This window comes from Coregonus lavaretus, assembly GCF_964263955.1.
Source record: "Coregonus lavaretus genome assembly, chromosome: 33".
NCBI classification, from domain to species: Eukaryota; Metazoa; Chordata; class Actinopteri; order Salmoniformes; family Salmonidae; genus Coregonus; species Coregonus lavaretus.
In genome coordinates, this window is record NC_140020.1 from 23,861,117 (window position 1) to 23,887,020 (window position 25,904).

Here is a 25,904-nt window from a genome sequence, read left to right on the forward strand (position 1 = left end):
AAAACTGTAGCTGACTGTACTGGAAATCGATATAAATTCAGGAAAGCTGTGAAATCATTAAAAGGTTTTACTTCCTCTACTCTTCCCTTAAAAAGTAATGTAGTCTGGCCCTATTACTGATAACATTGATATAATTAATTAAATCAACATTTTATTTCTGCAGGTTCTCTCTATGCTATAATTCAAAAACCTACTCACTGTGACAATGTACTGGATGTTAATAGGGACATTTTACAGAATCATTTTGAAAATGTCAGTCAGGGTTTTTCTTTTTGGCAATTCACAGACAATGAAGTCCTTGATGTGTTGCTGGCATTAGACATTAAGAAATCTACAAGGGCTGACCATTTGGATCCAGGTCTGCTCAAGTGTGCAGCATCCCTCATTGTTGTCTCTATAACCGGCATCTTTAATTTAACACACTTAATTTAATATTCCTAAAATGTGGAAAATCAGTTTATGTGCTGCCACTACATAAGGGAGGTGATTGCTGTGATCTTGACAACTTAATGCTTGAACTGACGGGAAGCAGAAGCGACAACCTGCTCTATTGGCGAGGGTGTGTAGCCTATAGTCTCACCACGATTATGACCCTGAATGGAATCATATATATAACAAAGTCAAATAGTCTGAAAAAGTCACTGCTTTCTTCTAATGAGTCTTGACAAAAAGGCTGCATTCAGCAATATCCCTATAATATTATCTCAAGGATATTATCTGTATTAGGCTATATGGATAATATCTAAAGAATCAAACGTTATCTGAAACACAGAATCATGCACTGAACTGAGGAAGGAAATGGGGTAGCTAGTGAAGGGGAAGCAAAGGATTCTGTATCCTTCGTTCTGATGCTTGACCATACCATAGCAGAGCTGAAAAGACTGACAACAATATCCTTCATTACTTGTTCCACTCAAACAAGTAGGTTGACCAAAGCTCAGCTACATAGTGAAAGGTTTTGAACTGTATGTCAATAAATGAGCAGGTTTATGTGTAGTCATTAAAACTCATTTACTTCCTCTACTCTTCCCTTCAAAAGTAATGTAGAGTCTGGCCCTATTACTGATAACGTTGATATCATTAATTAATTTAATCAACATTTATTATTCTGACATTTCACATTCTTAAAATAAAGTGGTGATCCTAACTGACCTAAGACAGGGAATTTTTACTAGGATTAAATGTCAGGAATTGTGAAAAACGGAGTTTAAATGTATTTGGCTAAGGTGTATGTAACCTTCCGACTTCAACTGTATGTGCTAACAAAGCATATTCACTAACAAAACAAGTTCCTGAAAAAAACGTCTGCATTGAAAGACAAACAACACATGTTTGCTAAAGAAATATTTGCACACGAAAAGCTTTAATGCTTGCTAATTAATCAAATGTGCTGACAGAAGCATGCTGGAAAAATCTTGCTTGATAAAGAATCATTGCTTATGAACATGCTTACAAAACGTGTTCTTAAAGCATATTCGTGAAAACATATTTTGCTAAAGACAAGAATATGATGACTTCACGTGCCAAGTTATGATTGCTGCCACCTTACAAATGTTGGTACCGCAAGGTTTATGTATTAATCTTGAAACTTATTTTCTGGTAAGGAGAGTTGTAACCTTACACACGTACATAAAAATCAGAAATGGAAAATCAGAAGAAAAAAATAATCTGCCCATTGTTTCGGAAGCCCAATCGCTACTAGAGCACACAAAACGGGACTGTTTCATTCGCAGATCGGACTATAATTAAGAAGATGACTCGATCGCCCCAATCTGGCAATCCACGTGGCTAATTCCGAGAAGTGATTCTGCTGCTGGTACCCTGAGTCACACACTAAGAGGTTTCAAGTCTATATTGTCTTTTCTACAGCCTCTGTTCCATGGCCTTGTCCATCAACCTGCTCCACTCTCCCCCTCGCCGATTCCGTTCTTCATTCTTCAACTTGGGGGGTCTGAGAGCATTGACAGAGAGTTAAGTAGCGCGAGTCTGGCCTGTTCAGTAGCCTACATAGTCTGTGGTCAACATGCCGAAGTCAGGAGGGAGGTGGAGCCCAAAATGGGAGCTAGTTAGTCTGCCTTTACCCACCCCACCAACCCCCCAGAGAAGAGGTAGAGGAAGGTAGGGGGTCGGGATATTGCCTTCCCTTCCTCACGCACTACCCACTCCATCTCTCACTGCTGCGCCTCTTCGGCCTGGGGCTGGGCCTCAGGTTGGGCCTGCTCCTGGGGAGGCCCGGCTGGGGCTGGGCCCGGGGGAGGAGGGGGCATGGCCTGGTGCTGTCTCTGGCGGTAGGCGATGACGGTGCCTAGCAGCAGGGCGATGACCGTCATGAGGTAGAGGTCCCACTCGGGGCCCAGGAGCTGGTCCAGGTCCACCTGACTGACCACCTCACTCATCTGGTGGAGGGGGGAGGGAGGGAGATTATACAGGGAGGGGGGAGGGAGAAAGAGAGAGAGCATTGATTACATTAAACAAACATAATACAATCCCATGAATCCTGTACAAACATAATAAACTACAACTAGCCTAAGTTTGCCTCTAATATTGAGCCTGGCCCCCATGAGTTGAACTGGAAACGATTGGGGAAAATGAATCTCCCAGAGGCACCGGGTCCAAGAATTGCTCTGTACTGTACACTCACGTTGAGGTCGTGCAGGTATTGCAGGGTGTAGACCAGGCCCAGTTTCCACAGAGCCAGGAAGACTGGCACCTGGGCTTCGGGACTAGCCTCGGCAGCCATGTCGTAGAAACGCTTGGCCAGGTGGATGTCCTACAGGAAGGGGAAAGAGTAAGGGGTTAGACGTATAGGGTTGCGTGTGTGTGTATGATTGAGTGTGTGTTAGTGTGCCCACCTGTTTGATGCCAAGGCCTTTCTCGTGCATGTAGCCCAGGTTGAACATGGCCTGAGCGCTGTGCTGCTGCTCCGAGGCCATCCTATAGTGTATGACAGCTGTCTCGTAGTCCACGTCAGTACCGTAACCGTAGAAGTGGTAGTCCCCCAGCTTTATCCTAGCCACTGTATAACCTGGGTGACAAAGTTGAACATACAGTACACCCAAGTCAGTACTGTAACCGTATACACACCGTAGTACCATAACCGTAGAAGTGGTAGTCCCCCAGCTTTATCCTAGCCACTGAATAAACTGGGCCCAGTTTTTCTAACCAAATGTCATGGGCTCATATACCATGATCTTTGTTATAGCATACAATGGGATATGTTAGAGATTTGCTTCCATTTTGTCTTAAAACTGCATCTAAAAATGAGGGACCACATCTGAAGGGGAAGCAGAATTTAACAACTCAGGATCATTTTGATCTGGATTTAAAATGTTTTGAAAAACTTGGCCCAGTTGAAGATACAGTAAACACGTCAGTCCCGAAACCATAGAAGTGGGAGTGGCCCATCTTCATCCTAGCCCCTGTATAACCAGAGTAACAGTTGAACATACAGTACACATGTCAGTACCATAACCATACATTTGAATCCCCCAGCTTTATCCAACTATCCTCACCTACAATTACTGAAGGGTACAAACACAAGATGGCTGCTCAGTACAGCAAAAATATGGAAGGGTGATTTATGAAGGAGGCTAGACCAACCCTGTGCTGCTGCTCTGGTCCAATGGAGGAGGGCTCGAGGGTATGTCTCGTTCTCACTGAAGATCTGCGCCTCCTCTACTTAAAACGAAACACAAGATTCAGAATAATATTTGTTATTCTCAAATACAAAATGGTACCAACTGGTTTAAAATCATCATGACACGTGCTTATTAAATGTATTCAAAAAGGCAATTTCTGTAAAAACATATCAGAAGGGCTGCACAAAGAAATGTATTGTTTTGGCACGGTGTAGCAATTTCTCATTATCTAAACAACCACAGGGGATTCATTGCCTTCCAGTGATTTCTTATTTCTCCAATATCACAATTTTTCAAATAACCAGAGGTTAGTGTTCTGAACACATTACATCAGATGGCAGGCCACAGACAATGTCCAGGCCATATGCTTGGTTCACTTGATATAGGGTCACAGTGCTCTCTGGTGACGGAGGTGCGTGGAAGCAGTGGTGTCTTACCAATGTACATAGAGCCAAATTCAGTTTCAGCCCTTTTCTCCCTAAAAAGTGTGCAGTAGTTCACTCCCCCTCATTAATTTAAAAGGAATGAACTTGTGGAAGGCACATGGCTCCCTCTTGCCCATGCTTAACGCAATCCAAATGCTTTTGAAGCTTTGCGGGGGAGTGAACAAGTGCACACTTCAGGGAGAAGGGGGAGAAACAGAATTGGGCTGAGGAGGTTCTAAGATGGTTGCCGTTAAACAGTACAGAACTCTTCAAAACAGTTCCCCTTTCAGCTATCTAGGGTATTTTCATGATAAATACTGTGTATTTGTTCTTACTCTGGTCCAGGATGTAGGCCACGTTGCTCTGCGCCACCTCGTAGCCCTGCTCGGCCAGCATCAGGTACTGCACCAGCGCCCCGTCCATGTCGCCGTCCTTGAAGCTGCCGTAGGCTGCCATCAGCCTCTCCGACCAGCGCCCACGCTCACACACATTCTTGAAGAGCTGCTCGCAGACACGCATATGAAGACACATGCAGTTAGACACACAGAGAGACAAGAACAAAAAGGGGCTGTTAAGGCAATTCAAGGTGGAAATCGCCCCTAATCACAGATCTAGGATCAGATTACACAACGCCTGATTTGAACTTTAACTATAGGGAGGATAAAATTGTATCTGACCCTGGTTGTGGATCAATGGCTAAGGAATGGGTGAGTAGGTTTTGGCTAACCAATGACTGACACTGAGTAGCAAATGGCTAAATAATTAGCTAATGGATGGCTGAATGACAGCTAATGGAGGGCAATTAGGTGGCCAATAAATTGCTAAACAGGTGGCTAATTGGTTCATGCCTACCTAGAAGACTGCTAACTGGTGATTCAGGCATTGATCTAATGGCTGAAGGTTAATCTCAGGCTAACAGATGTCTTATTTAAGCAATAAGGCCCGAGGGGGTATTTGGCAACGCGGAGTGCCTGGATACAGCCCTTAGCCGTGGTATGTTGGCCATATACCACTAAGCCCAGAGGTGCCTTATTGCGATTAGAAACTGGTTACCAACGTAATTAGAGCAGTTAAAATAAATGTTGTCATACCTGTGGTATATGGTCTGATATACCACAGCTATCAGCATTCAGGGCTCGAACCACCCAGTTTATAATGATGATTAATGCACAGCTAACGGAACGCTAATTGCTGGCTAATAAACTGTGAAACGCTAGGTAATGGCTAGCTCCCAGGTGGCTAGAGTAGTAGTGGTGCTTGATACTTAAAGGCTAATGAACTGTGAAGCACTGGGCCTCTGAACTAGCTAGCTAATGGCTAATCCTTTAGCTATCCAATTATAAAGCGCTATCTAATGGCTTATTAATGGCTAATGCTGTAGCTAGCCAATTATGTACAGCAGTTAGCTAATGGATAGCTAGCTTACCTCCACGGCGGTGTGGCATGAACGCAACACGCCAGTGCCCGTGGCGTGCATCTGGGCCAGGTTATAAAATGCCAGAATGTGGCCTGCCTGCGAGGCCAGGTTGAAGAACTTGAAGGCCTGCTTGTAGTCACGCTTCACCCCGATGCCATCTGGGGAGGAAGAGGAGGAATGGAGAGACAAAAGTGAGTGAGATCCCCAACAAAGAAAAGTGGTGTGCAAGAGAAGAAATAGTGTGTTGTCTTATGGCTGCTGAGCAGGGGCGTTTCTAGGATTTTTTAATGGGGTGACCAAAACCAGTCATGGGTGGCCATGAGAAAATCAGCACATTTTTACACAAATAGCGTTAAATTGGTTTAAACTATGATTTATTGTAATGAATAGTCTAGGGGCCTACTTTGTTTCATGTTTAACAAAAGCCTGCCCACCAAGTTTAAGCTCACAAATCAAATACAGGGCAAAATAAAACACGCCAAATGGGGGTATCTACCGGTTAAAAAGTGAAGACTTTTAGCTGTCTAATGTTAACTGTATGTCTCAACTCTCATTATAAAGGGAAACTGGAGCAAACGGTGAACAGTGATATTGACGAGAAAGACGCGAGTCGCGGCTCAAATGGCAGTCTTTCTTTAAGCAAATAACCTCGCATCTCAAGTAGGCCATTGACAATGGCTGCATATCAACAGCAATCATTTCTGGAATCAGCAGTGTTCTTTTTTTTTTTTTACTGTTAACGATGATGTGCAGAGCACTTTACATTCGTAGAAAATAATTTGAAAGGTGCATATCCCCTCTTACTAACGTTACAGCATTGTTGTGTTAGGTAGGCCTATTTGTTAAATGTTTTCCCTTTATGATGATCAGGACCTGTTAGTGGTAGTTTTGTGATAACTGCACTGTGATTTACATTTTGTGGAGAAAAATATATATATATATTTCAGTTAGGGATTTTTTCTGACCCAGATTGACAGCGCTCTCACCCATTTAGAATGGGGTGGCACTAAGGGTGGCCAATCATTTCAGGAGTGGCCATTGCCACCCCTCTGATAACGCACCTGCTGCGGAGAGTGCAGATTTGGGAGCAGAATGTTGGTGGACAACTAACATTGCACTTTCCAGGAAACCAAAATGGGCAAGGCTGTTTTACACTATACAACAACAGAAAAAAGGGGTGATCTATACACACACACTCCCACATGCACACACTCACTGTAGTACATGGTGCCCAGCTGAAGCTGTCCGTCCACCCAGCCCTGCTCCGCTGCTTTCTGGAAGTATTTCAGTGCCAACTCGTAATTCTGGAGGACACAATTGTGTAAATCACACAGAAAATACCAACATGCAGTGCGTTCGAAAAGTATTCAGACCCATTCACTTTTTCCACATTTTGTTACATTACAGCCATGTTCTAAAATGGATTAAATCGTCCCCCCCCCCCATCAATATACACACACACACACACACAATAACCCATAATGACAAAGCAAAAATAAAAAAAATCACGTGACACTTGGCATTCAGGCCAAAGAGTTCAATCTTGGTTTCATCAGACCAGAGAATCTTGTTTCTCATGGTCTGAGAGTCCTTTAGGTGCCTTTAGGCAAACGCCAAGCGGGCTGTCATGTGCCTTTTACTGAGGAGTGGCATCTGTCTGGCCACTCTAAAGGCCTGATTGGTGGAGTGCTGCAGAGATGGTTGTCCTTCTGGAAGGTTCGCCCATCTCCACAGAGGAACTCTGGAGCTCTGTCAGAGTGAACATTGGGTTCTTGGTCACCTCCCTGACCAAGGCCCTTCTCCTCCGATTGCTCAGTTTGGCTCGGCGGCCAGCTCTAGAAAGAGTCTAGGTCACATATGTCAGAGTCAAGGCCCGCGGGCCACATCCGGCCCGCGAGAAGGTTTTTTACGGCCCCTGGGATGATCTTGATTTATTATTAGAACCGGCCCGCAGACCGCAGCAAGCCGGCAGCCCGCAGATCTTTTACACGCACCAATACTACATTTCCCACAATGCAACGGTGACGCACCGAGCAGTAGGCTGCTTCATTTCAATATTTATTGGCACAGCAGTCGTCAGCATCACAGTAAAATTAACTTTCAGATACCCATCAAAAATGGCAAAACGGAAGGTGGACACTGAGAACCGGGGGTTTCAAACAAGGTGGGAGTCGGAGTATATGTTCACGGAGGTAGCTGGAAAACCTGTGTGTCTTCTGTGTGGAGAAAGTGTGGCGGTACTGAAAGAGTATAATCTGAGACGACATTATGAAACGAAACACGCGGACAAAAACAAGAATATGGACATGGAACAAAGGCTACAAAAGGCAGAGGAATTAAAACGAGGCCTCAAATCTCGACAGGCTCTGTTCAAAAAAGCCAAATCACAAGGCCAGGCTGCTGTCAAGGCCAGTTTTATTTTGGCAGAAGAGATCGCTAAATCAGCCCGGCCATTTACGGAGGGGGATTTCATCAAAAACTGCATGATTAAAGTTTGTGACGAAGTTTGCCCAGAAAAAAGGCAACTCTTTTTAAATGTGAGTCTGAGCAGAAACACCATTGCCGAGAGAGTAGACCAGTTGTCCATCAATCTAAAAGAGCAGCTTGTGAAAAAGGGAAAAGATTTCATTGCATATTCCTTGGCTGTGGATGAGAGCACCGACATTTCTGACATTGCCCAGTTGTCAATTTTCATCCGCGGAGTGGACTCCAGCCTAAGCGTGACAGAGGAGTTTTTGGCTTTACGTCCTATGCATGGCACAACTACGGGGCATGATTTGTATGAAGAGGTGTCAAGATGTGTAAATGAGATGGAGCTGCCTTGGGAAAAACTCGTGGGTTTGACAACCGACGGAGCACCTGCGATGTGTGGACACAGGAGCGGACTGGTGGCGAAGATACGGGAAAAGATGCAAGAGGAAAACGCGACAGGTGAGCTGACAGCTTATCATTGTATCATACACCAGGAAGCGTTGTGCGGTAAAGCCTTGAAAATGGAGCATGTAATGAGCATCATCACGCGCACAGTTAACTTTATCAGAGCCAAAGGTTTGAATCACCGCATGTTACTTCTCCTTAAACAAAGTGTTGTTTTTGATTAATAGATTTTTGCACTTTATTTTATTGTATTTCAATCCAATTATATTTTAAAAATATTTCAGTTGAGTGGATGATAGAAAATTGCTATTATTGTTTTTTTCTTTGAAGTAAATTTAGCCCACTTTTGCTAAAATAGAAAATATAGGCTACTGATGGTGCCTTGAATACCGGTTTCTTTCATTTAATGTTCATGTTATGGGGATTTTTATATAAAGGAAATTTGTCTTTTGTGTCTGTTGAAAATTAAAGATTACTGACAGAGCCATAAGAAAATATTGCTTTATTTATCTGATCATATTGGAATATATTTGTTAGGTTTTCAGTAGGTTCAATTAGGTTCACTAGACTATATGCGTCATTTAAAAATTTTTCAATGAACATTCGAACAGTCCGGCCCTCGGCTTGTAGCTAAATTTTTTATTTGGCCCTCCGTCCATTTGACTTTGACACCCCTGGTCTAGGTGGTTCCAAACTTCTTCCATTTAAGAATGATGGAGGCCAGTGTGTTCTTCTGGACCTTCAATGCTGCAGAAATCCTGTATCGGAGCTCTACGGCAATTCCGTCGACCTCATGGCTTGGTTTTTGCTCTTACATGCACTGTCAACCGTGGGACCTTATTGTGACCGACCGGCTCGATTCGGTCATGTAGCACAATTTGAAATGGTGTTTTTTACATTGGATAAAAGTAGAGACTCAGAGCTAGAAAATGGTATATCATACACTACAGTTGAGGAACAATGGGAAAGTAATTCCACTTTGAAAGTTGATAAACTTTTGGTAAACCTACTGGAGAGCCCTTCTTTGTCTACACCCATTGAGCATCGTTCACACCCTCTTAAGCCTTAGCCCCACCCATCTCTAAGGATTCACGTGAGGCCATGTACTAAACAACCAAATATTTCAAGACTAAAGGCTGGTTTATTCTATGGGTGTATTCGTAAATTCAAATCTGGCGTGCCAGAGTGCGCCCTGGGCCATCGTAAACTCAGAGCGTTGTCAGATTGTCCGTTCGTAAATTCAGAGCGTTACGCTCTCAGAGCATTCAGAGCGCACACTGGACGCTCTGGCTGAGGAATAGGGTTGAGCAGAGCGTTCTGACCTAACAGCAGCAGTTAAGCTCCCAAGCTAACTGGCTAACGTTGGCTAGATTGCTAGCTACTTCCAGACACATGAGAGAACAGCTCCCTGACCATTTTAATCACCCTAGCAGAGCTGGTTAGGCTGTTTTTATGTTATCCAGAGCATTGGTGACTGTAACTGTGCTGCTGGCAACAACTTAAATACGCTTTTTTGCCAACATTTACTGACACCGGCCACATTCAACGGGTGTTGAGCGTTCGTAAATTAGTCAGTTATACTGCGCTCTGGCACACTCAGACGAGAGTGCTCTGAAATTAGAGTAGATAGCCAGAGCGAATTTACCAGCTACGTCTATCGACAGTTGTCGCAGTGACATCATGAACATTGTATTGAAATGGTTACTTGCATAGTGGAGTCTTTTGTTTAGACATGTAGCTATCTAGCTAGCTAGCAGCTAAACAATGAACCATAATCCCAACTCATAACGTTACTACCATACATGAATCTGCAGGAAGCTAACCAACCAGGTTCAATGTTAGCTAGCTAACATTAGGCTATAATTAGCAATGCAAATGGCTGAGATACAAATAATATTACTACACAGATCATACGCGTAACGTTAGCTAGCGATTCAGCCAGTTAACGTTAGCTACCTAACAGTACGCTTTAACTTGAAATGAAAATGACTGACAAAATTAGGAAAGTGTAATATCTGAAAATGTAGCTAGCTAGACTATCTTACCCGCATACATGGATGGACACTTCTCCCTCTGTCACGGATGCCATGGTTGCCCAAGATGTAATCCGGAGACAGGTGTTTTATACAGCCTTCTGTGTGTTCTCTTTGACTCCCTCTGCATATTAGCAATCAAAGGCCAGAATTTTCTCCATCACCTTAGCTATCATACTCTAATTCCACAAGGCCTTCCACTGATTTCAAAACTCGGTCCTCCAGAAAGTGTAGAGCAACACTTATATATTTTACTTTAAAATACGCATTAGAAAGGATTACCTACAAATACTGAGCAGCTCATGTTATAGACAGAAGCAGGCTACATGGCAGACCAATCCAAACATCTCTCGGCATGTCCAGCCCATCCATTATCTCAGCCAATCATGGCTAGCGGGAAGGTTCCTGTCTTTTTCATTAGCTAAACCAACTCTCGTAATTTAACAATTGTATTCGTATTTACAGATGGCATACAAGTTTGTTATTAAGGCACATGAAAGTTCACATATTCCAGAAGGCATTTCTGCCAAAAAACACAGTTTGATAAAATAAAAGTATACGTTCAAATGGTAGTAGTGACGCGCGACATATGCCTAGTTTCCTGAAACGAGTCACATATAGACTGTGTTCCTTTCCAAATCATGTCCAATCAATTGAATTTACCACAGGGGGAAACAGGACGCACCTGAGCTAAATTTCGAGTCTCATAGCAAAGGGTCTGAATACTTATGTAAATAAGGTATTTGTTTTTTTATAAATTTGCAAACATTTCTAAAAGCCTGTTTTCGCTTTGTCATTATGGGGTATTGTGTGTAGATTGATAAGGGGAAAAAATACATTTATTTCATGTTAGAATAAGGCTTTAAGGTGACAAAATGTGGAAAAAGTGAAGGGGTCTGAATACTTTCCGAATGAACTGTAAACCTACAGTACACAGCTGCTGGATTCTATTGCCTATGCCAATGTCTACAGAAGCTCACTTTAGGAATGTAGCTACCGTGTAAAGCAGGGATTATGAAAATGGCAGCGCAATCAATTTCATCCAAAAAACTAACAAAAAAATGAAGTCGGGGTCTAAACTGACTGTTGAGAGTTAGAATAGTAAAATACAAAAGGTGCAAATTTGGTTGTGCATCAGCAGTTTCTCTTGTTATGTCAGTCAGTAGGCAGGTTTCCATTGACCCAGGTTTATTTCTCGACAAAAGCAATGTCGCAAAAATAATAATTGCGAAATGTATGAAAACAGCAGATATGAGACATTTTGTAAAGATCAAACATTTTATTTGTTCGGCAAGGCTGGATTTTTATTTTGTCAAACTTGCGAAAAATGATGGAAACTGGGTTTTTTAAATAATTGCTGAATACTTTTGAAGGTACGCAGGGCACGTGATCTCATCATGTAACTACAAGCTCCACGCCACATTTAATTCTAAATGCCTACTGCTTACAAAAATAAATTGTAACTATAAAGATAATATTTCTTTGCAGGACAAGGATTGTCAGAACTTTCAAGAATGCCCGAATTGCTTCGCCTTGCTTTTCTGGTTGGCTGGCAAGTGTCACCATCCAAATATTTCAGATCCACAGGAGTGCAAGTTCATGGCACCGTGGTGACATGTTTGAACATGATAATTATTAGAATATGGCAAATATTAGTCAATTATTGCATTCTATCCATGCTGGCTTTCGCGGGTTACCTGAGATGAAAAAGATCGGTGGGAGGGCACACAGGCAGTCGCCAATTTATTAACACGCAATTTGACTAAATGTTTAATGTAAACACTTCAACTACTACATTTTAATTCGACACTGTAGGTTGCGATTTATTTATTTATGTATTTTTTTTTGGTGTGACATCATTACGTCCAGTTGTTTTTATCGACACGCTAGTTAAATGGAAACGAACCCTAGCAGGCAATTCTCTATGCAAGCGTTCAAAATGTCGACCCCAAAAAATGTATCACTGGACAAGTTAATGGAAACATCGCTACTGACAGCTAACATGTTTTAGATTGGTAAGTTAGTCTAGCGGCCAGCTATCTAAACTTGAAGTAATCATAGTCAAATTACCAACCGGGGGCTGCGATTGATTTTGTTAGTCACTCTCACGCAGATATCATATTAAAAACTGCAAACATTTGTTTCCACCCTATGGCAATTTTTGGAATTGCAGGAAATTTGCCCTAAAACTGCTCATTTTAATCTCCGCCCCATGGCAACATTTTTAGAATTGCAGAGGGGGAGGGGTCACTCACCACTGGCACGCCTCTCCCGTACAGGTACGCCATGCCCAGCCCACTCTGCCCGACAGGGTTACCCTAGGGGACAAGAACAGCGAGTAAGGACATCAAAAAGAGACAGAAACCACCCAAGACACAACGATAAGTATTGAAGATAATAGTGCACTCTTGAAAGAACCACATCTATACCGGTTAATTTGACTATAATAAAACAGATTGATCCTGAAATACCATCTGCATTGAAAAGCAATGTATAGGAATGTTTCTGTCCAACAGTTTGACAACTATAAGCAGTGGATTCTTATATTGGTAATTCTTACATTCTGTACAGGCACTGTGGGCTATGTGCAAGATATCCATAGGAGTGAATCGTTTGATAATAGTAAAGAGGAACCAAACAGAGCTATATAGATATCATTATGGATGTATAACAATCCATGGTTGGACCACAGAAATAGAATGTCCATTCTAGTCATTCTATTCTAATGTTTGGTTACTCACCAGGTCAGAGGCCTTCTTGAAGTACTGCAGGGCCGTCTCATTGTTCTGAGACAAGTACTCACTGCCCTCTGAGTACATCTGAAAGATAGTGAGAGAGCGAGAGGTAGAGAGAAAAAAAGAGTGAAGCGAATAAATGAGGAGTAAGAGAAACCACTGAACGAACGGTAGCACAGCCACAGAGTAAGGGTAGCATTACTTGCTTATTTCTACACAGTGCTACAGGCCTATAAGATCATGTAATAATCTTACCTTCCCAAGAAAGGCCATGGCGTGCGTGTTCCCAGCATTCGCGGCCTGGTTGAAGTAATCGTAGGCCCGCTGTCGACAAAAACAAATTTCATTTGTGACCATCTCCACACATCAACTTCACACTAAATACAGGAGTGAGCGTGACAGAGCTACAGATGTAGGATCTTAATTTGAGCCAGTTTGCTACAGCAGGAAAATAATCCTGCAGCAACAGGAAATGTGAATTATTATGTGGATTATAACTATGTTTTTAGGGGTTGATAAAATGTTTTGTAAGGGAAAATCAAGTCAGAAATGTCTAACTTCAGAAGCCTTTTTAAACCTCAAATACACTACAAGTTTTACATTTCCTGCATTGCAGGAAAGTTCTCCTGCAACAGGGTGATAAAATTAAGATCTTACAATTGCAGTGTTTGAAAAAGGTTGAAAATGGGTTAGGGGAAGGTTACCTGGTGGTTCTGCTCCACTCCCCGACCACCGTGCAGATGCAGCTGGCCCAGTCCCACCTGTTGGGAGCAAAGCATGGGGTCATGGCACGAAACACCACGTCAGAGTCCCAAATGGCACCCTATTCCCTATATAGTGCACCACTTTTGACCAGGGCCCACCTTTTCAATCATTACCCGCTTCCTCATTATCATGCTATATTCATGCAAGCACCAGAGAAACTTGAAAATGGGACAATTCGATTCTTTCCATTATCTCCCATGAGGAAGGGTATAATAATGCCTTGCTGCCAGAAATACTATTTTTGTATATATAATATTTGTATAAATAATATTTCTGGAATTTTCCTTTCTCCCTGACTGTCTTGCTCACGTGTCAAACAAAGCCCGCGGGCCGGATCTGGCCCGTGACATTTCTATCCAACCCGTGCAATGATTTGGGTTGTCAATTCATTTTTGGCCTACTTCCATACAGCCCCCGACACACAGCACTACAAGTCCCAGCAAGCACTGCCAACATGCTGCCCACCAAATGGAAGTGCATTGCCACACACCCCTCCTCCCAGACCCACCTACCCACGAGCCAGCCAGTACGCTCTCATATTGTACGTTTATAAGTGGACATTATGAAGAGGCATTTAATAAAAATGTTTTAACAATGTCCAGTGTGGGTGACATTTGTATGCACATTATATATATATATATTTTTTTATATAGGCTATGTCTGGCCCACAAATGTATATTTTTTTCAAAATTGCCATTGCGGCGATTGAGGTCGTCACCCCTGGTCTAGCTTTTATATTATATTGTTAGTTCTTAAATATAACATTATATATATATAAAAAAAAAAAAAGAAATCTACATTCTTTCTATTTAGTTTTAGTCATTCAAGTTGACACAGAATGCCTTTTCTATCGCAAAGAATCCCATAGAATTTCCTATGCAGAAAAGAACCCTGTAAGAGCAGTGTGCCCCATCTTAACCATAACCTGGGCCTGGATATCTCCCTTCTCAGCCAGGAACTGATAATACTGGATCAGGTCTTCCTCCAGCATTCCGCTGGTAGAGCCCGGGTTTTCCACCTCATCCAGCAGACGCACCCTCTGCACCGCACTGCCCCCCGTCAGGGACATGTCACTGGCCACTGGAGGTTAAGGAGAGTGAAAGAAAGAATGAAAAAGAAGAACAACTCACTGCTCTTTGCATGCAGCCTAAGGAAAGCCTCAGGACTAAAATCTTGCTGCCGTAAATTTGCTCTGTGAATCAAAAAGTCACTTTTTGAATGCAGCCTTTCCTTTTGTTTAGTCAGTTTGTGGCACCTACAATTTAGGGCTTTTCAAATGCAGGTCTTCTCAATTCTACACACTAACCAAGTTTCCATCCAACCTTTTTATGCGAGTAAAATACGTGTCGGATAAAACATTTCACGACAGGCCTGATCGAAACAGCAGATTTGTCTGTAAACTATCCAAATGTTGACAAAACAAAATACTTTAGACAAGGTGTGATATTTTTGTGTCTTTAAAATGATTTATGCTAAGTAAACTTGGAGTCACGCGATGATATGTTGTGTGGTCTTCCTACTACGACTGGGGAAAGCATGTAGTTTATTACAGATTAAATAAGTAATGAGAACGTCACAGGGTGGTGAAAGTGCATGGTAATGAGCTTGATGCGCCAAGACAATAAATAGAGGTTATTATTCTGGTGACATGATGATCAATGCTTGGCTGCAGTTTGACAAATAAAAATAATTGTGCTATTCTTTCCATAATAATCTCATCATGTAGGCTTTACCCGCACTGTTTCTATGAGCTATTGGCTAGAGCGCACGTGCCAAGACCATAGTGGGCACATTCACTAAATCACGCAACATCTTTGGTGACAAAACCATCAGTAGAGTTGAAATTGCGATGGAAACCCATTTAACTTTTCTTCTTATTCTGTACATGGCAATTTAACCGCAATAAGTATTTAGTCAATATGATGAAAACAAATTGTTTTTATGCAGAATTTAGAATATTCGCATGAAAATCTGTCGCCTATTGTATAGAAACCTAGCTACTGAGAAACTCAACTGAAACAGTGAAAGACATTCATTGGTTGAGAGGGGGTGGCCTCCTACCGTGATTGGCCACCAGTCTGTAGTGCGTCAGTGCTGATTCGCAGCTCTGGGGTACGCCCACACCACCCCAGTATCGGTATCCCTAAAGAGAGAATGGTAGCAACGAAGGGAAAGGTAAATAATTATTCAGTATATCCATAAGGAAGAACAAGACACATAAGGCTTCTCTATTCAAAACTACAAAAAGCAGAAGTAGCTCACCAGAATCATATGAGCCACCAGGTTTCCGCCCAAAGCCCCAAAGGTGTAGTAAACCAACGCCTGAAACAGAGTTGAGGGTTATGCTTTACATTCCAGGCTTAGCAGGTAATTTCAATATCATCTTGGAAATAGAGCTGGGTTGATAAACCAAAGATAATCAACACCGACCAAACCGACAACTTATCGTGGACATTTTGCTGATATTGTTCATTACGATAAATAACCTATAGGGCCCTACTAGAGTAATGTGAAGTTTGAAATGAAGTAAGTTTGCTAATATCAGTGATTGTTAAATGGGACAATTGATAGCTACAACATTTAAAGTAGTAATAATAGTTAAGGGTAATATAAAAATAAAAACGTTATAAACTCATGGTTCTACTTATCATTATAATTCAGTCAATTTATCTTAAAATAGATTTTTGTCCATATCGCTCCACTCTACTACAAAAGCTACCTCTGAACAAATAGAGCTTTTGATCAGTATATAGGCTACATGGAAAGAAGAGAGCGGTTTGGAGGGAGAAAGTGGGAAGGCTGGGTGTTGGTACCTTTGCTTGACTGGAGTTCACTCCTAACCCGGCAGCGTACAAGAAACCAAGTGCCTACAGGAAATAGGGTGGAGCGTTAGGCTACCTACAACCACAGAGACGCATGAACACGGATTCAATCATATACAGTGAGGGAAAAAAGTATTTGATCCCCTGCTGATTTTGTACGTTTGCCCACTGACAAAGAAATGATCAGTCTATAATTTTTATGGTAGGTTTATTTGAACCGTGAGAGACAGAATAACAACAAAAAAATCCAGAAAAACGCATGTCAAAAATGTTATAAATGGATTTGCATTTTAATGAGGGAAATAAATCTTGGACAAAGCCTGGAGACAACCTGAAACCCCATTGTCTCAAAGAACACGTTTACATGCAGACCAATATCCTCTTATTATTCGGGATACTCAAGTATTCGGTTTTTGAGTTGAGACAATCATATCCCGTTTACAATAACACAAAAAATATTGTATCCCGGTTATGAGAAACCCGGATAAGATGCCTGGGATATGCTGATTTTAGACGGGATACTGTGGCATGTAAACAGCTTCTCATTTACTGTTGTTTTTTGCGGTCTGCGCAAGCTCAGTTTCGCTTATCATGGGTGTTGTTTGAAGAGGTTGTCATCTGATTGTCAAACAAATCACTTCAAAAAAGTAGGCTACCTGCGCAGTTCGAGCCACCATAATTCCAGAATTTATTTTGCTGATACTCCATACTGGACCGTATAGCCTTCTGGCTACTTTCACCCCTAATTTAGACCATTTTCTGCTTATGATTTCAGACATTTGGTAGGGCATATTATAATTTCCGAAATTTGGTAAGGCCATATTATAATTTCCGACATTTGGTAAGGCCATATTATAATTTCCGACATTTGGTAAGGCCATTTGTTTGTCAACTATAGTTAGATACATGCAGCTTCTCTTCTGTCATAACTTGTTGCCCTAGAAGACTAAATCAAGTAGTGCTCACCAGAATGCCTTACATTGATAGAATTAATGCATTAGTAATCTATTTAACACAGCTAAATTTGCCTTTTTCTTTTAGGGACCAGGGAGAAAACTCAATAACTCCAAAACAATGGAAAGATTGGTCCTGTGCAAAATGTCATCACTTTGACCAGTTAAGGAAATATCAGAAACTCTTAAAGACTTCAGTTCATCTTAGGCGCAAATACTGTCTGCTTGCATAAGTGTCAAAGATAACACATTACACAGGTATTTGCATTTTCTCAAGAGATGCTGAAAGAAAAAAAAAATATATTTCTCCACTCCTGTTCCCGGGACAAAATAAAAATGTATTGTATCATTTTACTGCAAGATATGCATCATTCTGCAGGAGTTAATATTATATAACACTACATGTGAGATGTTATAGGCCTACAGTCAGTGTCCATATTTCAGTTACTATTCCATTTAACCCATATTAACTTAAATTAGGAATATTCTGTTTATTAATGGATACAGGGATACTTGTGAGCTGGATATCAAAAAGGTGCATGTAAACAGCTTATCCCAAATAAGACAATAAGCGGGATGAGCTACAACCCGGAATATAGTGCACATGTAAATGTGGTCAATGACACTACCCTGGACCCATTAAGTTTAAATAGGAATGTTCCATTACCGTCTGAGCTTTGGGGGAGCCCTCCAGGGCCAGCTTCTCAAACAGCTCCTTGGCCTTGGGGATGTTCTGGGCCATGTAGTCCCCAAACAGCATGGCGTAGGCCACCTTCTCCATGGCCTTGTGGTGGCCCTTGTCGGCAACTTTCAATAGCTTCTCATACAACCTGATGAGGAATAAGATGAAGAAGAATAGGTGGAAGGTTGAATAAGTAAAAGGTGTTGTGCCTTCAGAAAGTGTTCATACCCCTTGACCTTTTCCACATTTTGTTGTTACAAATTGGGATTAAAGTGGATTTGTGTTTTTTTATTATGATCTACACAAAAAAATGAAAATGTCAAAGTGGAAGAAATGTTTAACATTTTAAGATTAATAAAAAAAACACTAATACAGTATATTGATTAAATAAGTATTCAACTCCCTGAGTCAATACATGTTAGAATCCCCTTTGGCAGTGATTACAGCTGTGAGTATTTTTGGGTAATTATTTTATTTAAAAACTCTTCAAGCTCTGTCAAGTTGGTTGATCATCGCTAGACAGCCATTTTCAGGTCTTGACATAGATTTTCAAGCTGATTTAAGTCAAAACATTAACTAGGCCACTCCGGAACATTGAATGTCTTGGTAAGCAACTCTAGTGTATATTTGGATTTGTGTTTTTGTCCTGCTGAAAGGTGAATTTGTCTCCCAGTGTCTGTTGTAAAGCAGACTGAACCAGGTTTTCCCCTCTAGGATTTTGCCTGTGCTTATTCCTTTTCATCCCAAAAAACTCCCTAGTCCTGCAGCCACCACCATGCTTGAAAATATGAAGAGTGGTAGTCAGTGATGTGTTGCGTTGGATTTGCCCCAAACATAATGCTTTGTATTCAGGACATAAAGTTGATGTCTTTGCCACATTTTTTGCAGTTTTACTTCAATGCCTTATTGCAAACAGGATGCATGTTTTGGAATATTTGTATTATGTACAAGCTTTGTTCTTTTCACTCGTCATTTAGGTTAGTATTGTGGAGTAACTACAATGTTGTTGATCCAACCGCAGTTTTCTCCTATCACAGCCATTAAACTCTGTAACTGTTTTAAAGTCACCATTGGCCTCATGGTGAAATCCCTGAGCGTTTTCCTTCCTCTCCGGCAACTGAGTTAGAAAAACGCCTGTATCTATGTAGTGACTGGGTGCATTGATACACCATCCAAAGTGTCATTCAAAACTTCACCATGCTCAAAAGGGATATTTAATATTTGCGAGGCATTGGAAAACCTCCCTGGTCTTTGAGGTTGAATCTGTGTTTGAAATTCACTGCTCGACTGAGGGACTTACAGATAATTGTATGTGTGGAGTACAGAGATAAGGTAGTCATTCAACAATAATGTTAAACACTATTATTGGACAGAGTGAGTCCATGCAACTTATGTGACTTGTTAAGCACATTTTTCCTCCTGAACTTATTACACTGAACAAAAATAAAACACAACTTCAAAGATTTTGCTGAGTTACAGTTTATGTAAGGAAATCAGTCAATTGAAATAAATGCATTAGGTCCAAATCTATGGATTTCAAATGACTGGGAATACAGATATGCATCAGGGTTTTTTTTTAAGGTAAGGGGCGTGGATCAGAAAACCATCTGGTGTGACCACCATTTGCCTCATGCAGCGTGACAAATCTCCTTCGCAAAGAGTTGATCAGGCTGTTGATTGTGGCCTGTGGAATGTCGTTCCACTCCTCTTCAATGGCTGTGCGAAGTTGCTGGATATTTGTGAACTGGAACACGCTGTCGAACACGTCGATCTAGAGCATCCCAAATATGCTCAATGGGTGACATGTCTGGTGAGTATGCAGGCCATGGAAGAAATGGGACGTTTTCAGCTTCCAGGAATTGTGTACAGATCCTTGCGACATGGGGCCATGCATTATAATGCTGAAACATGAGGTGATGGCAGCGGATGAATGGCACAACAATGGGTCTCAGGATCTCGTCACGATATCTCTGTGCATTCAAATTCCCATCGATAAAATGCAATTGTGTTAGTTGTCCATAGATTATGCCAGCCTATACCATAACCCCTCCATGGGGCACTCTGATCACATCAGCAAACCCCTCGCCCACACGACACCATACCATCTGACCGGTACAGTTGAAATCGGGATTAATCCGTGAAGAGCACACTTCTCCAGCTTGCCAGTGGCCATTGAAGGTGACGTCGGTTACTACACCAAAGTGCAGTCAGGTCAAGACCCTGGGAAGGACAACGAGCGTGCAGATGAGCTTCTCCGAGACAGTTTCTGACAATTTGTGCAGAAATGATTTGGTTATGCAAACCCACAGTTTCATCAGCTGTCCGGGTGCTGGTCTCAGACGATCCTGCAGGTGAAGAAGCCGGATGTGGAGGTCCTGGGCTAGCGTGGTTACACGTGGCCTGCGGTTGTGAGGCCGGTTGGATGCACTGCCAAATTCTCTAAAACGACGTTGGAGGCAGCTTATGGTAGAGAAATTAACATTAAATTCTCTGGCAACAGCACTGGTGGACATTCCTGCAGTCAGCATGTCAATTGCAAGCTCCCTCAAAACTTGAGACACAAAACTGCACATTTTAGAGTGGCCTTTTATTGTTCCCAGCACATGCTGTTTAATCAGTTTCTTGATATGCCACACCTGTCAGGTGGATAGATTATCTTGGCAAAGGAAAAATGCTCACTAACAGGGATGTAAACAAATGTGCGCACAAAAGTTTAGAGAAATAAGCTTTTTGTGCATATGAAACATTTCGGGGATCTTTTATTTCAGCTCATGAAACAAGGGACCAACACTTTACATGGTGAGTTTATATCTGTGATCAATATATTTAGGCTTGTCATAACAAATGGGTTGAATACTTACTGACAAGACATTTCAGCTTTTCATTTTTAATTATTTGTAAAAATGTCTAAAAACATAATCCCACTTTAACATTATGGGGGTACTGTGTGTAGCTGGCCAGTGACACAAAATGTCAATTGAATCCATTTTAAATTCAGGCTGTAATACAACAAAATGCGGAAAAAGTCAAGGGGTGTGAATACTTTCTGAAGGCACTAACCTGCTAAGAAAAAGTCGTAGCTGTATCGAAGTGGCGTGTTTTTAGGGAATCTCTTAAGCAAGAGGAAGAAAGATAATAATAAGACTGTGGGATTTCTAGAGTGTTCTTGCTATCAGCAAGCACACTAATAATAATAATAATAATGAGTAAGTGGGTTGTCTAAAGTGTGCTTGTCTAGAGTGTTCTTGCTGTCAGCAAGCACACTTATGAACACTGTAGATGAGACAATGAGGAGGAGAAAGAGAGCTCACTCTTTCTTCTGGCTCTTCCGGTTGGTTCCGTTGATCATGCGGAGGGCTGTCTGGTACTCCTTTTCGGTCTCCTCCGCAAGATGCCTCTGCTCCACCTGCTCCTCCGCTACAATATACAATACAACTAGGGTTGCAAAGGGAGGGTATATTTCTGGTAACTTTCACAGTTTACCAGTAAACTACCAGAATTTTGTTTAACTTTCAAGGTTTTGGGGGGAATTTTATCAAATGACATCTAGTGGCCTTTTTGGGTACCGTACTTCAGATGATCACAGGTCTCTTATCTCTGGCCCTCTGTGTGGCCTTATCACATGTAAAATATATAAAATCATCAAATAAAATGATCCTTTAAAAATAGAATGACAAAGCTGTAAAACATCCTAAATATAAATATACCATTGGTGTTTAATATGAGGGTTTACGCATGAAATATCCTTTATATATTTATAATTGATATACACTTATTTATTTTACTATGTCAATATGTCTTTGTAAATGTTTTGGCAGCAAACTGGCGGCAGTTATGAAAACAGTAAATAGCTGGAAGAGTTGCTTGATTGAAAAGTTTATTGAAAATAATTGATAATTAGGCTATTTTCTCTTTAACCATAAGGTATTTCCACTAGAAATTAATGGACAGATATAAAAAGGTATTCAACTATAAATCACCAAGATTCTGGTAACTTTGGTAAACTTTATTCATCCGCCAAGGACAATTTGTTTCAGCCTCAGAAGTGGTGTGTGTGAGTGTCCGTGTGTGAGTCCCTCTCTAAGGGAGAGAAACAGGGGGTGGGGGGGGGGGGAATGAGCTTTTTTTTTTTTACGTGTGTGCTTTAAGGGAGACTTACTCTCACAGAAGCCCCATCTCTTGTCCCTGTCGTAGTCGTAGGTGGTGGCGCACCACAGGCGGTCGTCCCCCCGTCCATCGGTGGTACAGTCCAAGTACTCCTTCCCCAGGAAGAGGAAGGGGAAGAGACAGGGCTTCCCATTGGCTGTGCCCCCATTCACCACAGGAACTGCATCAACCAAAAATCACAGGTGGTAGGGGGAGGGGAGTATGTTCAAGCGAAAACACAGACAGGAAACAGATGGATGGTGATCAACGTGTGTGTGTGGCAAACATTAACAAATTGAAGCTCAAATCTGTTTTAAGTAAGCTAAAGCTTTAACCATTCTGGTTAAATTATGAAAGAAACCCTACAGTAGTGGCCAAATGGTACATATACTCTTCACCAGAGTATTGATGCTACTTTCAGAGATGTCACAGGTGCAAGTGTGTTTTAATTTCCCATGAGAGCCAACAGTTTCACTGAGATCAAGTTCAAAAAGACATCACACTGTTGCCATGCTCAAGGCCAGGTGACAGCAAAGCTTAGTATGTCCCAATTTCTCAAAATGTTTCCTCAATGTTCTCAGCCAAGATATTGTCACTCTAAACATGTTCCCAGTTCTAGAGGTGTAAATGTGGGATAGCTGAAATCTATGGAGTGAAACTTTCGGTGCTTTGCAGACTGATATAATAATTAATTCCTACAAAGATATGACACTTCTCCATGTAACATTCTTCAATTATCTTCTTATTAGTCAAGACAGGCACAAGTCACAGAAAACGAACCGCAATGGCCACTAGTGACACATGGCCAATCAAGGCTATCTTACGGAACCTTACCCTCTTTAGGCCTTTCTTCAACGGGAGGAGGTTGGGTGGGCAAGTCCTCCTTCTCTTCCCTCTCCAGCCCACCCTCCTGGACCCCACCATCGGGTCTTCTCTCTCCCTCCGGCTGCGAGGCCTCCCTGGGGGAAGTCACCATTCCTGCTACAATCCTGGCGCCTACTGGGACCTCATCCTCCTCCGAGTTGTGCTCATGGTAAGACTAAAGGGGGGAAACAAGCAATATGAAGGGATGGAGGGGTTACGTGATGAAATATAACTTAACATATTGTCATTAGCTTGAAGGTTAGTGGATGAGTGAGACCAAGGCTATACAAATGTGCTTTATTTGGTTAGTTCTTTGCAAAGCAAATCGGCTTTGCCATTTATAATGTTAACCTATATTTTTGCTTGCATGATACCAAACAGCTTCTTATGTAAACATTGAAAAAGATAGGTAGGCCTACTTCCACATCTAAATGCAATTATTGGTTAAGACAGACTTGCTTGCCTAAGGATTGCAGCTTGGTCCTAAACTAGCCTACATTATCAATATGGAATGAAGTTAAGCAATAGAAAAGGGCACAGCAGGTACTATTTAATAGTTATAGCTAGCTAGCTACCTTCAATTCAGGAGCATGATCATTATTCCCCTCTGGCTCTTCATCTGCAGAAAGACAACATCAAAGAAAAACGTCAGATTAAGTATTGTGCATCTGCTGACAAACAATATTCATCCAAAGAACACGACTTCGTAGAAGAAAGCACTTTCCTGCAGACAGTACTGATAACTAGGTAGCTAGCTAACTAACGTTAGTGCCTCAGAAAATGACAAGCTTGCTAGCTAATGCAATTCTAGCCAACACTATCGTTACACAATCTGTCAAATAGTATAAACCTTGACATCTACCTGGCTGACTTGTTTTTGTTTTTTTCTTACCAGCGGTTGTTCCGTGTGAGAAAACTATTAGGAGAATCACCATAGGCAAAATCATCCTCGTAGTATTTAATGACCCTTTAAAATCCATGTAGATGACAAGCTAACGATTGCTAGCCAGCTAATTAGCTCCGTGGCTAATGTTAAACATTCACTTCCAGGATTATTCTTCTCGTGCATACGCTGCTAACGTTCATCAGGACAAAGCCCACGAAATGAGGACAAAGCTCACAAAATAAATAATTGAAAAGGTGCAGTTTAAAAAAACTAGCTAATGCTTTCTAACAGCTGACATGCAATATTTTTTAGCTGGCTAGCTAGCATGTTAGCTAAACAAAAGCTATAATGTTAACGCCGGTAAGCTTCGCAATGCTTTGAGATAAATATTTCGTTAGCTAGGTAAATGTACTTTTTCCTGGTCTTTGGAGCTTGTTAATAAATAGCAACGATGAGCTGTACCTAGCTAATATCGTTTGCAGTTTCATCAGACAACAACTAGCAACCCCTGACCCTCGAACACCACTTCCTAATCCCTCCCATATAGACCAATCCTAGACGCGATGACTGACATTGACCAATCGTTGATGGTCAATGACATGTCATCCAATCCGGTGGGCACACACGTTTCTTACTTGTACGGTAGACGGTTTGTCCCCGACAGCTGAAACGCCTTCTGACACATTTTGGGATCTTCTCTCATGTAAATGTGTGTGGCAAAGCAATACAATGTCTTTGGGAGCCCCCAAAGAGCAACGTTTTTAGTACAAATAGCACATTGGCATATTTTAGCATAATGGGTATTGTAAGCTACAGTTAACTGCCAAAATTAAGGAAACACTTAAGTAAATGCGGGATACAAAGTATATTGAAAGCAGGTGCTTTCATCCACACAGGTGTGGTTCCTGAGTTAATTAAGCAATTAACATCCCATCATGCTTAGGGTCATGTATAAAATGTCCAGTTGCCCATTATTTCGGTTACCATGGCTAGAAGAGATCTCAGTGACTGAAAGAGGGGTCTCAAGAGGAGCATAGGGGGTTTAAAGGGTGTCACAATCTCCAGATCTCAACCCAATTGAACACTTTTGGGAGATTCTGGAGCGGCGCCTGAGACGGCGGTTACCACCACCATTGACAAAACATCAAATTTCTCATGGAAGAATGGTGTCGCATACCTCCAATAGAGTTCCATACAGTTGTAAAATCTATGCCAAGGTGCATTGAAGCTGTTCTGGCAGCTCGTGGTGGCCTAACACCCTTAAGATGCTTTATGTTGGTGTTTCCTTTATTTTGTCTGTTACTTGTATATCCTGTAGGATAATATATTCCTATCTATCCATCCATCCAGCTCTTGTATGATTGTATCCAAAGGACTGTCTTCTGGATGTGTTAGCTTAACTCCTACATTAATTATTGATGCCAAAACATTTTGTAATTAAATGTACATTATCCCTTGCTGTCCATATTTCATGTGTTCTGCAATTAGTTTTGACGTCTTCATTTTGTTTAAATATGCATGTTTTTAATTATTCAGACTAATATATCTAAGAATATCAGGCTTGAGCAACCGTTTTTCCACACCATCACTGGACATAGGGTACACATTGAGCAACAATATTAACACAAGCATTCTTTTGATCATTTGTCTTGCAGTCAGTC

General features: G+C 41.6%; 1 protein-coding gene across 4 annotated transcripts; it reads right to left on the reverse strand.

Annotated features, from left to right (window-relative positions):
* Positions 1-1,344: 1,344 nt before the first annotated feature.
* Positions 1,345-24,779, reverse strand: sel1l (SEL1L adaptor subunit of SYVN1 ubiquitin ligase). Of its 4 annotated transcripts, none has more exons than XM_084151315.1 (21): positions 24,250-24,779; positions 23,933-23,976; positions 23,328-23,532; positions 22,507-22,674; positions 21,659-21,764; positions 18,333-18,495; positions 16,704-16,757; positions 16,153-16,212; positions 15,952-16,033; positions 14,816-14,970; positions 13,830-13,886; positions 13,381-13,449; positions 13,132-13,209; positions 12,646-12,708; positions 6,697-6,784; positions 5,490-5,638; positions 4,399-4,564; positions 3,601-3,675; positions 2,853-3,025; positions 2,642-2,770; positions 1,345-2,396 (listed from the first exon to the last, which is right to left on the reverse strand). In XM_084151315.1, the coding sequence occupies exons 1-21, from the start codon at positions 24,335-24,337 to the stop codon at positions 2,172-2,174; spliced, it is 2,397 nt and encodes a 798-aa protein (XP_084007441.1). In that variant the 5' UTR covers positions 24,338-24,779; the 3' UTR covers positions 1,345-2,171. The 4 variants fall into 4 exon arrangements, with proteins under 4 accessions (XP_084007441.1, XP_084007440.1, XP_084007439.1 ...); XM_084151314.1 differs by having other exon boundaries at positions 3,601-3,678; XM_084151313.1 differs by having other exon boundaries at positions 14,810-14,970.
* Positions 24,780-25,904: the final 1,125 nt, after the last annotated feature.